This window comes from Prinia subflava, chromosome 4 (assembly GCF_021018805.1).
Source record: "Prinia subflava isolate CZ2003 ecotype Zambia chromosome 4, Cam_Psub_1.2, whole genome shotgun sequence".
NCBI classification, from domain to species: Eukaryota; Metazoa; Chordata; class Aves; order Passeriformes; family Cisticolidae; genus Prinia; species Prinia subflava.
Window position 1 is genome coordinate 67,514,514 of NC_086250.1, and position 14,924 is coordinate 67,529,437.

The window sequence follows — 14,924 nt, forward strand, 5'->3', positions numbered from 1 at the left end:
CGTTGTCATTTTTTTTTCTTGTTTTCTTTTTCTTATTTCTCTAGTTTTACCATATACTGTTCAATTAGTTAACTTAATTCCTTAATTTGCTCCTTCTTTGTTCAAAATTTTCCTTGACAAGCTAGTTCCCTTACTACCCTTTTCTTCCTGTCCTCAGTCTCTTTTTCCCACTTCTGCCTTTTCCCTACTGCCTTTAACTTTCCCTTGGGCTCTGCATCCCTGTGTCTGCCTCATCCCTCATTATTTCCTACCCCTTCATCTGTGGGGCTTCCTGGGGTGCAGGGGACTTCTAACCCTGTGGAAGTCTGCAGTTCTGCCTTGCCCCTCTTTGCCACAAGTCTCCCCCTCCAGATGTGCATGCACATCTGTACACGAGGCACACACAGCCCCAGAGCAAGGAGATTGATGTCAGACCCAGATCAAGGAAATGCCAGCTTCAGTGGGATTCCCCACTCCAAATCCAGAGCTTCTTGGGTGTTGAATGAGACATGGGATGGGAAGCATTTGTTTTCCTTACCCCATCCCAGAAAAAATAATCAGGTACTCCATTGATCAGTGCAGTTTGAGAGAAGAGGATTGTGCTGAAAAAAAACCCATCTGTTGGTTTATAATGGAAAAGATTTTAAATAAAAATGCTTTAAATTAGATAGAGGTGCTTTGTAATAGAACTGTCATATACCATGAGACAACTTTACTGGAAAGAACATCTATAATGAGAAACAAATCACACTGACCTTTGCTATAGGGCTTGAAAGGAGGTTTCTTTGGGGTTGTGTGGACTCATTTGCCCTCCAGCAGTGGAAGAATTAAGATGTTATGTTTAACATAAACAAGAGAGGTTTAATCCCAAATCCTTGTGGGAGAGCACTTTGTGTTCTCTTAAAAGTTCAGTAATTCCATAAGCAAGATGGACAGTTGGGTTATTTTAGACTCAATGAAAGCAGGGGAGGGATAGAGGGGACGTCAAAGAGAATTAACTCATCAGAGTAAGAACCCAGTTGTGAAAACTGAGCAGAGAGTGAGTTCAATTGCATTAACTATACATGGTGCCAAGGTCTCTCATTATAAGATGCCCTTTTCTCCTTTTGTTCTATCCAGCCAAACTGCAAGAAGAAATGTTGGTCTATATGGGATCATCCCAAGTAGGGGCTGGGCAGCCTCCTGTACACAAGTACCCATTGCTGTTCAGACAGTAACAGCATGAGAGTAACAATTCTCATTTCCATTTGGGCTCTACACAAGACCCTCTGAGGGCAGCTGCTGGTTTCTGAGTGAGGAAGGAAGAGAGGCTGCACAGGGACACTTGTCTCTGGTGACCTGTCTCTGTGGATCTACCTGCACACCTTCTCTGCACTCGCAAAGACAAGAGTAGGCTTTGTTTGGGAGCATCTTGGCCCTTTTGAAAGGCAATCGCTTCCACAGCTCTGGTGAGTCCTGCTACTTTTCTGCTGCAGGCACAGAGGGAAGTCAGCCCCAGCAATCTGTTACCACTTAGAGCACTAAATTCTATTTAGAAGAAGACTGAGTAAAACGTGTTACCTCCAGCTGTGATTCAAAAACTGAAGAAAATTCAACTGTCGGGAAACATAGGAGAGACAAGATATAAATCTGGAAAACTTGAGCAAAGACAAAACATTTCACATCTCTATCTTTTTATTTCCAGACAAGAAGCCAAAGTCCTATGACTGTTACATTAGGACTTAGATATGTAAGGGTCACTTTCTTCATCAGTCTCCTGTGATCCTGCAGCTGAAGAGAACCAATGTGAGTGACTGGGTGCTGCAGGGATTGTTGCCCTGGCCCAAAACCAGGCCAGAATTGTCTTCACTTGATAAGTGAAGCTTGGATTGAAGGGCAAGTTGTACATTGCCAATACAATTTTTCTTCAGGAGTGACCAATGAAAATTGTTCCACACTTGTGTAATGCTGGCTAGCAGAACATTTGTGGTTCTTGGATAAAAGAATAGAAAATCAAATAGATGTGGGGGTGCTGCTCTCTCCCTGGCTCTTTGGAGACCAGGCTTCATGATCCTAAGTTCATCTCTAGTGTCTGCTGAAGAAAAGAATGTTAAAAATCTGGGACAATCAAGCTACAGTAATGTCTCTTCATCCTCCCACCAAGTAAAGGAAAGTGTTTTCAATTTATTCAAGGGACTACTTGATTATTGGATTACAAATGCCAAAGCTGGGTGAGAATTTGTAATAAGAGGTTTTTGGTTTTTTTCACATAGAAGTCAACAGCATGACATGAGCCTATGGATGGAATCTGAAGCTAGGCAGATTCAGAAGGAGAAAAAGCATAAGATTTTAGTATTTGAACAACTGAACAAGGGATGACCTATCTTCTCTACCACCTGAGATTTTAAAGTGAGGATTGTGTGTCTTCCACTTTCTTCTTCTAAATTCAGTAATGATCATAACACAGGAGTCCCTGGGTGACATCATCATTGTGGACAGATCAGACTTTCCTAACAGTCCCTCTGCCTTTAAAACCTCAGATGCTTAAAAAGTGCACTTACCTGAGCCAGGGTTCACCCCAGGGACTGGGGAATTACTTCTTTATTATATCTTTATTCCTTTCTCCCCAGCTGTGGGATTGCTCTGTTTGGATGTCTTTCCCATCACCAGTTGTGTCAGTGGTATGTGTTATGTGATGTGTGTCCACTGGGAGCTGCGTTCAGACAGCACATTTCACACTGATTTATGAGCAGATTTATGAGCACAGCAACTCCTGGCCTCTGCTGCCTTGGGCTGGAAGCAGCTTGCATGTTGCTGCTATTCTTGTTCTTGGACCTGCAGTCACGGCTCACGGACAAGGTGCTACAGAAATGTGGAGCCCAGGAAGTCCTTGCCTCAGATCTCTTCTGTAAACAGAGGGTGGAGGAAGTAGGTAAGCCAAGGGAATCCAGGGAAAGGATGGGAGGTAAACATGCTCAGTCATGATGGGCTGGAAAAGGACTGGGTGTGGTAGTAAGTTGGATAGGCAGCAGTGGGCCAAGGCTGGGTGTGCTCAGGAAAAGATGCTGCAGGACTCCAGGCATGAGACAAAAAAACATCTTTGTTGTGTGACTGGCAGGAAAGGGCAAACATCTGGGAGAGGCTACAGGGAAAGTGTCGCCACAACCTTGAGAATAGAGAGGGAAGCCAAAAGTGAGGATGTTATCCAGGCTGTAAGTCCAAGTGATGGATAAGAGAAAAACAGTTCCCCTTCAGACATGATAGGTTTGAGGACCAGATGTCCCCAGATGTCAAGCAGCCAGACTAAGATGGGAGTTTCAGCAGCAGAACACAGCTAACAGGACAGAGGTTCAGATCCAAAGGAAACTGCATTTGAATTGGTGAGCTTTGACAGAGATCAGGGCAGAGGGAAAGGAGAGCAGGACTCAGTGACCACAATGAAGGCAGAATGGAGAAGGGAGATTGGTTTCAAACTGAGAGTAGGTTTATGTTAGATATTAGAAAGAAACTCTTTACTGAGAGGTGATGAGGCATTGGAACAGGTTGCCCAGAGAAGCTGTGGATGCCCCATCCCTGGGAGTGTTTAACTCAGGTTGGATGGGACTTTGAGCAACCTGGTCTAGTGTAAGGTGTCCCTGCCCATGACAGGGGGGTTGAAACTAGGAATTTTTATGGTCCCTTCCAACCCAACCCATTCTATGATTCTGTGAAGATGGACAGGGGAAAGGGTAAAGGCCAAAGGGGACAAGAAAGATACAGTGAAGGTATAGCCAAAGATTGCCATCTATACCAACTACCTGATCCTTCTACTCACTTTTCCATTTGAATTCTAATTGATATTATAGAAAATCTTTTTACTGCTGTGCGTAAAATAAATCTTTCCAAACTCTTTGAGACAACAGTGTATTCCCAGCTGATCCCCAAAAATAGATCCAGTTTCTTCATGGTCATGATTACTCTTCAAAAGAAAAAACATGAAGGACTATGGCCAGGGAATGTGATTTTTTTTTAAATAGGAATCAGCCAGCCCAGTATTGGTACAAAAATAGTTAAATACAATGGACCAAATGTCAAACTATGAGAAGAATGACTCAAATTAGAGAAGCATAGATAGAAGAAGCTAACAAAAACATCTCTTCCTGTGAGGACACTAGCACAGCCAAATACTCATCTTTGTAGGTCACCCAGTTTAAAGAGCGGTGGGAAAAAAATCTGGGTTTGATATTTTGTACGCTGGACTACAAAGGAATCACTGCAGATATATAAATAAAAGACAGCTGGGCTGAGGTTTCAGATCACCTACACCCATCAGAAAGGGAGCCAGCCTGAGCACTGTGCTCTCCTGTTTGATACCTGGGCCAAAGCTCAATTCGGTCAACACTTTACAGGCGAAGAGAGACATAACAGAGCAACGTTTTATTAAAAGGTTTCAATCACCTGCCACAGAAACAGCAAAGAAAATACATAGCCCAGGGGGAGAAACCTTTGATTTAAATATCTGTAAAAAATGTGTGGAAAAAAAAGGGAAGAGCTCCTGCCTGGGAAAATCATGAGCTGTCTCAAAGTCTACAAGACTATCTAAGCAGAGGAAGTGAATGAATAACTGTGGCACATGCATGGGTGGCTGAAAGTGCAGCCTGAGCAGTAATTGGCTCTATTGGTGCTCCTCTGATTAGCTGGTTTTGGCTACAGCACTTGTCAGACCCACGCTGAGCTCACAGCATAAAAGTATTCACACTGCACTGAAGAATGTCTCAGATCAGCCAGTGGATCCCTGCAGAGAAACAGCAAACACAGATCTGAAGGATGCAGTCTCCAGGGAGGGCTTTAAATCCTTAGTTCATGTCACTAATTCCTCGTTATCTAGAGCTGGAAGAGAAAGGACTCCTGGAACGGATTCAGATGCTCCTGTTACTTTTCAGTACCTCAGAAATGAAGGAAGAGAGAAGAAAATTGATGATGCATCTGTGGAGAGAAATTTAAGAACAAAATCACATTAATCATTGAATGTAGGTGGTTTGAACTCTTTACCAAAATACCCATCTGAGAGCTGCTAATGAACTGAAACAGCGTAGAGATCAGCTTGTTGGTGTGGGAAGGAAAGGTTGGACACTGATAAATCTCCAGAGAGACTCCTGACAGGGAGAGGTCTCAGCTGGGGACAGAGGGCATGGGAGAAGATGAGTCACCTCATGTCCTTACAGTGACAGTGGGCACAGCACCAGCAAACATGAATGGAAGAGACCAAGGAAATCAGGCACTTCCACGTGAGAGGGATTTTTATGTGTAGACTTGCACACTTACTGTGTCTGCCCCAGAGTTATGGCTAAGACCCCCTTTCAGCTCATTCAGCTCTGGAGTCAGCTCCATGGATGCCTGCTACATCCTCAAAATGCTGACATGGCCACTCTGCAGAATGACAGAGAAATTCCACAGAATATTAATTATTCACATCCACACTCTGGTAATCATCACCAAAAAGCAAACTGGAGAGCATCAGCCAGGATCAGAGTGTACCAACAAATGCTGTTGTGTTTTTTGAGCTGGCTCACTGATTCAAACACTTAGGTCAATTATAACCAGTTTAGGCTATTAGTAGTAGCATTAAGGAAAGACTTCCATATTTTGTTTGTGAGCTGCCTGTCCTTTCTCACCCTGTCCTCCCTCCCAGCTAAATTATGTTATGTGGCTAAATGAAATGTGAGGAACAGCAGAACAGATCACAGCTTAGATATTTCCAAAGTCTTGAGGACAGCTGACCATTATTCACTTGCAACACACAATGAACAGAGATGAAAGTTAAATGTGAGCCTTTTCTACCCAGAAGATATCAATCTTGTATGTATACACAGAGGAAATAGCAACTGCACTTCACACAAGCTGAGAATTTGGTTCCCTGGACAAAACCAACCAACCTACGGTTACAAACATCTCTTCAGCTTCTTGGGGCTCTGTCTCTGGAGTAGTGGCACTGAAGTAATAAAACACTCACGTATAGCTGCCCACACTGAACACAAGATTTGAGTGGGTGAAGCTGCCAGGCTCTGACACCAGTCATACCACTTGGAAAGACATGGACAGACATGGAGAGACCACCTAGGATGGGCTGAACATCTCTCCCACCACTTGTCTCTTTATTCTTTGCCAGTATCTCAAGATACCATTTCTCAATAGAAACCTGAGGTTCGTATCAAAGCTTCCATTTAAACTGGGTTGCACAAAATGCCTCCAAAACTGCCTCAGCTTTATTTTAAGTCAACAACAGCTTCAATTCTTTGTTTTACTCTTTATTTTTTATTTATTTTTCTAAAACCTACTGAAAGAGGCTCTGAAATCTTCTCTGTCACACTTCTGTCCCTTCAGGTTCCAAGGGAAAAAGCAGGTTTTCCCTAATGGTTAACATGAAAGAAATATTAAGCTGGTTGGTCTTTTGGGATTTCTTGAGGGTATTTTCTTAAAAAAAATCAAAATTGTCTTTTCAGCTTTTTTCCTGAAAGTTGGAAGCAATTCATTGATCTTTAAGAATCAGGAAAAAAAATTAGAAAGACTCTATCTGTCATTCTGAAATTTTTTAGGGAAAAAAAGATATCAAAATCTGTTTCTGTTTTAGCAAGAATCAATTTTGCTGTTCATGCATAAAACTATGATGAAATACATTATACCATATTGCCATCATGAAATATGGATACTACTTTGTTAAACTCTTCAGCACACACATGAGACTGATGAAATTATTCCAGAGGAAGACACCACTGAAGATGTTTTGTCTCACTATTATGAAGTTGACTCAGCATTATTCAACTGATGATTTGTTATTTTGCACATTATTTCAAGCCCCAGTCTTGCACAAGGACCCTCCTATGCCAGGTCATGGAACATGGAACAAAGAGGCACCTTCTGCTTCCAAGAGCTCCTAGTCCTTGCAGAGGACTGGAGAGGCAGATGGAGACAGATGAAGGGTAAAATTAAAGGAACCAGTCAGGACATGCTGCCAGACTTTGAGTAACCTTTATAGCCAGGGAGAGATTTAACTGTGACTGTGTTTCCATGATATTCATACAAAAAAAAAGCTCCCAAAGATTTGAAGCATAGCATGCCCATTCCTGACTATTATTCCAAGTGAGATCAGATGTGGGAAAAAGAGAATACTGAAATAGAAAGAGGCTGTGAGTGGTGCAAGGCCCCCAGGGATCCTTGTGAGAAGCTCCACAGCAGTTTGTATGTGGGGAGAGGGTCAATATTTAAGCTATCTGCCAAAAGGCTGGAGAAGCCCTAAGCTGCATCAGACTTTTCTAGGATGAAGCAGTGGGAAGTCAAAATATATCGAGACCAGACTTTTTACTTTTACCTTGCTCACCAGATGTATTTTGGAAAATGATTACTGCTAGGAAGAGTTTTTCTCCAGCCTCATTTGAAGTGGGGGAAGTGGGTGACTAGAATTACAAGTTTCTACACAAACACTGAGTTTCCCAGGATTTTCTTTCCTAGGGGCGCTGTGCACAGTCTCCTCCACTGGGACCTTTGCACTTCCAAACCCCTACGAGCCACACCTTCACCTTCCAAAGCCCTGAGTGCCACCAAGTGCTCACTCCGGGTCCGAGGAGTGTCTGGCAGCGGCTGCCCTCACCCCGGACTGTGCCTGCCTTTCCCATCTCTGCTCTTCTACATCTTCCCTCTTTGCAGTCTCCGTCCTGTCCACCTCTTCCCTTTGCATTCCTCCTCTTTGCAACTCTGCCTTTGCATCCCTCCCTTTTGTATCCCTCCCTTTTCACCTCCCCCTTTGCACCTCTCTCACTTACATCCCTCCCCTTTGCCTCTCTGCCCCGTTCGCATTTCTGCCTTTCCCCGTCCCTCCCCTTTGCATCTCCTCTCCTCACATCTCTGTCCCCGTACACCCCCTGCCCCTCCACCCTCTGCACTTTCGCCCCTTCGCACCCCTGCCCGCTCGGCTCTCAGCCCTCCGGGCATCTGCCCCTGGCGCCCTCCGCTCCTCCTCCGGCCCCTGTGCACCCGCAGCCCCCCGCATCTCCGCCTGGCTGCCTCCCCGCGCTCTCGCCCGGCCCCGGTGCCCCGCAGCCCCCGGGGCAGCCCGCAGCGCCTCCGGGCCGTGCTGCCCCCGCTCCGACCCCGCCGAGCCCCGGGCAGCTCCCGCCCGCCCGGCCCGGAGCTGCCCGCGATGCCGCTGCCGCTGCCGCTGCCGGTGCCGGTGCCGGTGCCGGTGCTGGTGCTGGGGCTGGTGCTGGTGCTGGGGGGCCGGGCGGGCGCCGGGGGCGGCTGCCAGCTGCCCGCAGAGTGGCGGCCGCTCAGCGAGGGCTGCCGGGCCGAGCTGGCCGCGATCATCGTGTACGCGCGGGTGCTGGCGCTGCACCCCGACCCCTACGGCGCCTACAACTACCTGCCCTGGCAGAGGGGCCCCCCCGGCGGCCCCCAGCAGGCAGCGGGGGACCTCTTCTACTCGGCCGAGATCGAGCTGCTGTGCGACCAGGCGTGGGGCAGCATGCTGGAGGTGCCCGCCGGCTCCCGCCTCAACCTCACCGGCCTCGGCTACTTCTCCTGCCACTCGCACACCGTCATGCAGGGCTACTCTTATTTCTTCTTCCTCCGGTGAGTCCCGGGGTGGGGAGGCGCGGGGAGGGGTTGGGATGTCGCGTCCCGGCTCCGGGGCATCTCCGCGGGCGGGGGATGCGCGCCCGCCCCTGCCCGGAGGGTTCGCTCCGTGCCGCTGCCTTCTCCTCTGCGCTTCCACCACAGCTTCACAGGGAAAGAGAAACCCGAAACACCGAGCTCCCGTAGTATTCCAGCACTGTCGATCAGCGCACGCACGGGGAGCTGCTGTGGAGTAGCTCGTAGGTAGCTGCTGCTGCTTTTGTTTTTACGGCGGGGCAGTCACGGAGCTGGAGAGAGGCCAGCGCCTGTTTGTCGAAGTTTGGGAGTTTTAACCCATCCGCAAATACTCACCCGATAGCTTTCCATCGGCTCTCCCGAGTCCCAGTCAAACCCTGACTTCGGGCTCATCGAAAGATGAGAAAATAAACCACAATGTGGGAACAGAGCCATCACCATGACCTTTCCATTCAAGAGCATTTGCGAAATACTGCTCAGTGGCTTGTTTTGAAATACTTGGTATATTCTTACACTGGGTGCGTAATAAAACTCATTTTGATGCTGTCTAGGGCTTAGTCTGCAGCAACACCTTTAAACACATTTTGTTGACACAAGTTATTTATTGACTGCTTGAAGGAGTACTTAAACTCTGGGCTCAAGGGCAAAGTGATGAAAATTCAGTAGAAACTTCGGCCCAAAATACAAATTTATCTCCTTCATGGGGCTTCACAGGTGTCTGCTGGGTGGAAGGAGCCTGTTTGGTCCTTACTGCTGCTGCCTGATCCAGTCATTGTGGTGGAAATTGTCATTTTGGTGACTTACATGCCAGGAGAGCTGAGAGCCACGTGCCGGCTAAAAGTCTGTGTGATTTTTGTTGAGCCAGGCTGAAGTATGACAGGTGACTTCTGCAGGAGAGAGAGTGCTGTTCATTCTCACAGTGGGCTGCCCTTGCAATCTGTGTTCCAGGATGGATGAGAACTACATCCTCCTGCCACATGGAGTCAACTTCCAGGAGGCGATTTTCCCCGACACCCAGGAGAACAGAAGGATGTTTGCCAGCCTTTTCCAGTTTTCAAACTGCTCGCAGGCACAGCACGTGTTGAGCTTCTCCAGTGACTGGGAGATTCAAGAGGACAACCGGGTAAGGGATTTTTTTTCTTCCCAGTGCTTGTTTTCAGAGTGGGCACAGGCATTCCCATGTCCTTTGTGAACCACATGTATGAGTACAGAGCAGCAGGTCCTTGATTTTCCTGTTCCTTGGGTAGTATCACTAGTAAAGTAACAACTGGTGAGGAAATATTGTTTTCAAAGCTGACCTCTGTGTTAGCCTTTTAACTTCCTGTGGACCTGAGCAAAGCTTGGTATCAACTTGTTCATGAGCAATAGGTTGAAAATAATATTATTTGTGATCCTGTCCTCCCCCACCCAGATCATTCCTGGTTTGCTATCTCTAGACCTCGTTTTTTAATTTCAGCTGAAATGTTCAGGAGCAGATCTTTGCTTTTGAACTTCTGTGTCCATCTCATGTAGCGAGAGCAGTGCCTGGACCGTGTCAGACTGTAAGGGATTATTCTTGCCTGACTCCACATAACAGCATAAAAGTCTACTGAACTGATCACCCTGAGCTGCCTTTGTAGCAGCTGGGGAAAAATAGACTCTTGAGGGCACATTTCATGTGAGCCATGAGAGCAGGGTTCCTGTGAGGGATATCAGTGCTTATTTCTGAACAAGATAGATGAAATGTCTCTTTCTCCTTTCAAGGAAGACCACAGAAAGCAGTTAATTCTCTAGGCAATCCTCCCTTAAGAACGTATGGAAAATCCAAAGATGCCCACTGTTGGTGGCTTCTGAGCCCCTTTATGGGATTGTAATGTGTGTAATAAATGCAGGATTTTAATAAATGCTTATTTGGCAGAGAGGAGCAACTTGTCATGTGTGTGCATGTTCTGGATGTGCATATACTTTTGAAAAAGTGGAACTCGGAGAGCTGGTTTAGTGCCAGACCTTGTTTTGTGAGGCTGATGGTTTCCCCTGGTAGCTGAGAACATTTTAAGCACCTCTCTATGTCAGGATGGACAGGACAGGTGTCATCACTTGTGTCCTCTGTGGATTCACCCCAGGCGTGATGTTTATGTATGACAGCAGATGTGTGAGTGGCTTGTTTGGGAGATGGATGCAGGAAATTCAGTAGCTGGCTGAGCTTTTTCCTTTCACCACCTGGCCAAATGCCAGCAAACAAAGTTTGAGCTACTTTGTGGCCATCTGGCCAGTGACACAGCTCCTCTCCTTGGGATGCCCCAAGTGTTTTCTGGCTGCTGATATTTTGGGGAGGAAGTATGGAATATATTCATGTATATAGTATTATCAAATATATTTTTATATATATGTTCAAATATATGTATGTGGACAGTAGCACAAACTGATGTTTAAGAGGAAATTAATTATCTTACAATTAAATTGCAGAGCTGTAACCCTGTCTGGGCAAGAAGGGGGAGGTGGAGAGCCCTGGTCCCAGCCCTCCCTCTTCTCTCCCAGCCCTCCCTGCTCCCCTATGCCACAAGCAACATACTTGGCAAGTAAAGGTGCTGCTGCTGCCAAACCCACAGATTTTGTTCCAGAGGAGCAAAGTGGCATTGAGGGACCACCAGATCCAACAGCCAGTGTCTGCTTGTGATGCCTCTGCATTGTTTATTTTGCCATGCTGTGCTAAATGTAAGGGATCTTGATGGGTTGGTGCTCGTTTATGCCAGCAGTGAATCTCACCGGTCAGCTTTAATGGAAATCACCAGGCAGAAACCCCCAGGGTAAGCTGGGGCAACCCTCAGCATGTGTATCTATGTATCAAAAGTGCATTTCAGCTGTTGCACTCTTTGACCCGTGCAGCTGTGAGCAGACTGGGGGGGATTAGAGCTGCTGGTCCCACAGACAGGGGCCGGGGGCTTTATGTGCTTCAACCCCCACCCATCCAGTGAACAAAGTCAGCACAACTGATGGACACTTTGTCTCGCCTTCATAATGAAAAGTAAAAGCTTCCTCTGCACCAGTTAAAAATAGTTGGGGCTGACTGTGCTCCCATTCAGCTCCTGCATCTGTGTTTGCCCAGCCGAGCGCCGGCTCCCGGCGCCTGCGTGCCCCAGCCTGGGAAAGGGATGACATTTCTGGCTGCTGCAATATTAGGAATTTGCTCCGAAGCTTTTCCTAGGTACAGCTCTCTTTATTTTCCCTCCTCTCTCTGCCTTGTTACATCTAGTGGTGTCTGTCCAGTTGTCACCGTGTCTGCTCACATCCCGTCACCGTGTGAGCAATTTCCGTTTCCAAATGTGCTGGGCTGAGCTGCCCCATGCTGGCTCCTAAGCTGACGTGTGTGGTGTGTGCCAGCTTCATGGCACAGTGAACATAACTCAGAGCATTATTCTTGAAGTTTTTGAAAAAGAACCTCTTTGGGAGCCTGGGTACATCCAAAAGGGGGTTCTGTGATGGTGTCAAGTTGGGAAGAGCTTGGAAGAGAGGGAAGGGTTGTGTGATGAGGCTGATACTGTTGTAAAGAGTCAGGGATCTCACTAGCTGCCGTGTACTGACATATATTATTTAAAATACATCATGAATGTTTTGTGCAGTCAGAGAGGAGAGGTGGAAATGTTGAGACATTCAGAGCAGAAGGGATGAAAGTCTCATTCCAGGAGTTCATAGGTAGGGTCTGCCTCCAGGTGTTGGAACAGCTGTATGCAAGGACAACTTAAAATGCAGCAGGCCAGAGGAGGTTTGGAATAAAGGAATGATGAAATTTTCTGTTTACAGCCAAATCCCATGCTTTGAAAGTCTTTTGGAATCCTGCTCTTGATATATTTCTGGGGTGGGCACTTTAAGGGAGACTTTGGTGCTAGAAGCACATGCAGTTGCAATGGATAATTTGTGTTTGCAGCTCTGGAATGCTCAGGCAGAATGAGAAAATCCCCTGATGGATGAGTGTCTTTGCCTTATGTAATACTACTCCTAGCAAGAGGTCCCTTCTGCAAGGTGTGCTTGAGCTGGCCATGGAGCAGGTGACCCTAAAGTGGCCACTGACCTGTTGTCCTCCTGCTTGGCCTCTTGTGTCTGCAGTGCTCCTTGCAAGCAGGCAGCCTTGTCTGGGCTGCTCAGGGTGTGAAACAAGGAAAACACTGACAGCTCCTTTTCCTCCTTTCAGCAAATGTGTCTGATGATGCAAAAAAGAGCAAAGAGTTGTGCAGGAACTTTTTGAAGCACTGGGATGTGCCACCTGCCTTTTCCATCACAGTAAAATGCTTCTAATTTTCGGAAAGCCCCGTGGCGTGTGATGAAAAGGGGTCAGACCCAAGGCACATCTCATTGAGTATAATATCTTCATCCTGGGCCTGCTGCTTTTGCTGTAAGCTAATTCCAGCTGCATTTTTAAGCCCCTTGCAGTCTGGGCTAAGAGCCAAATACTGCTTTCCATAGTTTTCTAATAACCCCACAGTCTCATAAATTCACTTAGGCGCCTGTTCTGGCCATTTCAGAGTGCAATGATAGCTCCTGCTGTTGTTTCATTAGGAACTTGCATTTTTTCCTCCACATTTGCAAAGATAAATACCAATGTGGCTTCTTCTTGACTTTTTGGCTCAGCCCCTTGGTGATGTTTGCAGATCTCTTGCTTTACTCCAGCTCGTTGTTGCAGTGGTTTCCACAAGGTTGCTTCTAAACCCAAGAGATAATGCAGCACATTGGCATTGAAATCTAGCCCCCCCACAGAATTTCACTATTTCAGTGCAGATCTAGGAGCTGTAATTTCTCCTTCTGGCTTTCTGCAGGGTTTTATGATCTCATAAAGAAGACCTTGTTGCTTTGTCTGCACACAAGGGAATACACAAGAAGTGACTTTAGGTCTGGTGTTGATAAGGACAGTAGAAATCTCCAGCAGCACTTGTAGTTATTATTCAGAGGGGCTTGAACTGGTTTTGTCAACAGGTTGATAAGGAATGTGTTCTTTGGCTTGCCCCTTTATGTGTGCAGGAGAGTTGCAAAATAACTCCTCGTGCATCACAACAAGGGACTGATGTTGAGGTGTCAGCCCAGCTGTGAGCAAGTGAGAGCACTGAGATAAAGTCCATGGAAATTAAGGAGCCTAATAGCTTCAAGTAAGCTCAGAGATTGCAGGGAGAGACTATAACTTTTATTAAGCCTCTCCCTGCATGGACTCAAGCAGCATAGCCACAATCACACTATTACATCAATTGATGTAGATGAATGGATTTGCCTTCTGAGAGACCTCCAGAGCTTTATCTGGGTAATAACAGAGCTTTTATGAGAGTAGCCAGTGTCCCAAATAAAAAGGAAGGTAATTAGTGGGTTAGCCTGGCAGTCTACAATATCTGTTTAGCATCTTCGTGTTTGGATCTTCTTCTCTGATGGCACCATGGCTGCTGTAACAGATGAATGACCTGACTGGGACACCTGGAAGGCTTTGGAGCAGCTGGAAAGGGAACTAGATAAGAAAAGCAACGTAATTGCATAAATGCCATAACTGCCATTACTGAGCAAAGCAAAAATTAAATTAAATTAAATTCTTCCTCCGTGGAACTAGAGGAAATACTTTCAAACTTATCTGTGTTTTAGCAGCTCCTGTGTGCATGGACTGGGAGCCACTGGGTTGGGGGAATCCCTGAGCCCATCTGTGGGCAGCAGCAGCAGATCTGCTGGTCCCAGCCTGCTCTTTCCTGATGCTCTCAGCCAGGTGAATGGTAGAGGGTCTCAATTGGTCACACTTCACAGCACCACAGGGGCACAAGCCACAGAGAAATAGTGACTTGTACTAAAGCTCTTTGCCCACAAGAGAAGGGCTTGTTCACACAATGTTTGCTGTGGGGACTTGTTTTGATTCATCTCCCAGAGAGGAGGAAGAAAGAAGGAAAGTTGGGGAAGTCCCCATAAGTTTTCAGCCCACCCTGATTTTGGAAGTGATTAAATAGAATCCTGTCCAGAGAGAGCCTGAGCTTCCTTGGATGCATGGGCCAGAGGTCTTCCTGTAGTGGCTGAGATGGACATTGCTGATGCCAAAAGTGACTCTGCTCTGTGAGCCTTGCAAATCCTGGCCACTAGGAAAAAAATAAGCTGATAACTGTGTTGTCCACGTTATCCACAAAAGTAAAATGAAAATGTAGTCTCTTTATCTCTTATTAAAGTTAAGAGCTTCTGCTTTTGCAGAGCTTCCTCTCCACTCCACGTGTTGGGAGATAAATTTCAAGACTGGAAAATGCTGGTCATGGAGTCCAGACTGAGCAGTTTTAGGAGAAAAAGTCTGAAAAAAAAAGCAGGTAGGATCCTGGCTTAGTAGAGAAAGTTCTCTTTAATTCCCATGTACTGGC

General features: G+C 46.4%; 1 protein-coding gene and 1 long non-coding RNA gene across 3 annotated transcripts in view; one reads left to right on the forward strand and one right to left on the reverse strand.

The window, feature by feature from the left end:
* Window positions 1-3,144: 3,144 nt before the first annotated feature.
* LOC134550383 (uncharacterized) lies at window positions 3,145-9,037 on the reverse strand. Of its 2 annotated transcripts, none has more exons than XR_010080320.1 (3): window positions 8,917-9,037; window positions 5,263-5,367; window positions 3,145-4,923 (listed from the first exon to the last, which is right to left on the reverse strand). It is a non-coding gene; the product is annotated as an uncharacterized LOC134550383 (long non-coding RNA). The 2 variants fall into 2 exon arrangements; XR_010080321.1 differs by lacking the exon at window positions 8,917-9,037 and adding an exon at window positions 8,354-8,490.
* CCDC3 (coiled-coil domain containing 3) overlaps window positions 5,383-14,924 on the forward strand; it is a 38,314-nt gene continuing 28,772 nt past the window's right edge. Inside the window, exons 1-2 of the mRNA XM_063397036.1 lie at window positions 5,383-8,562; window positions 9,529-9,703. Coding sequence (XP_063253106.1) covers window positions 8,135-8,562; window positions 9,529-9,703 — 603 coding nt within the window. The 5' untranslated portion in view covers window positions 5,383-8,134. The remainder of the gene's footprint in view (window positions 8,563-9,528; window positions 9,704-14,924) is intronic.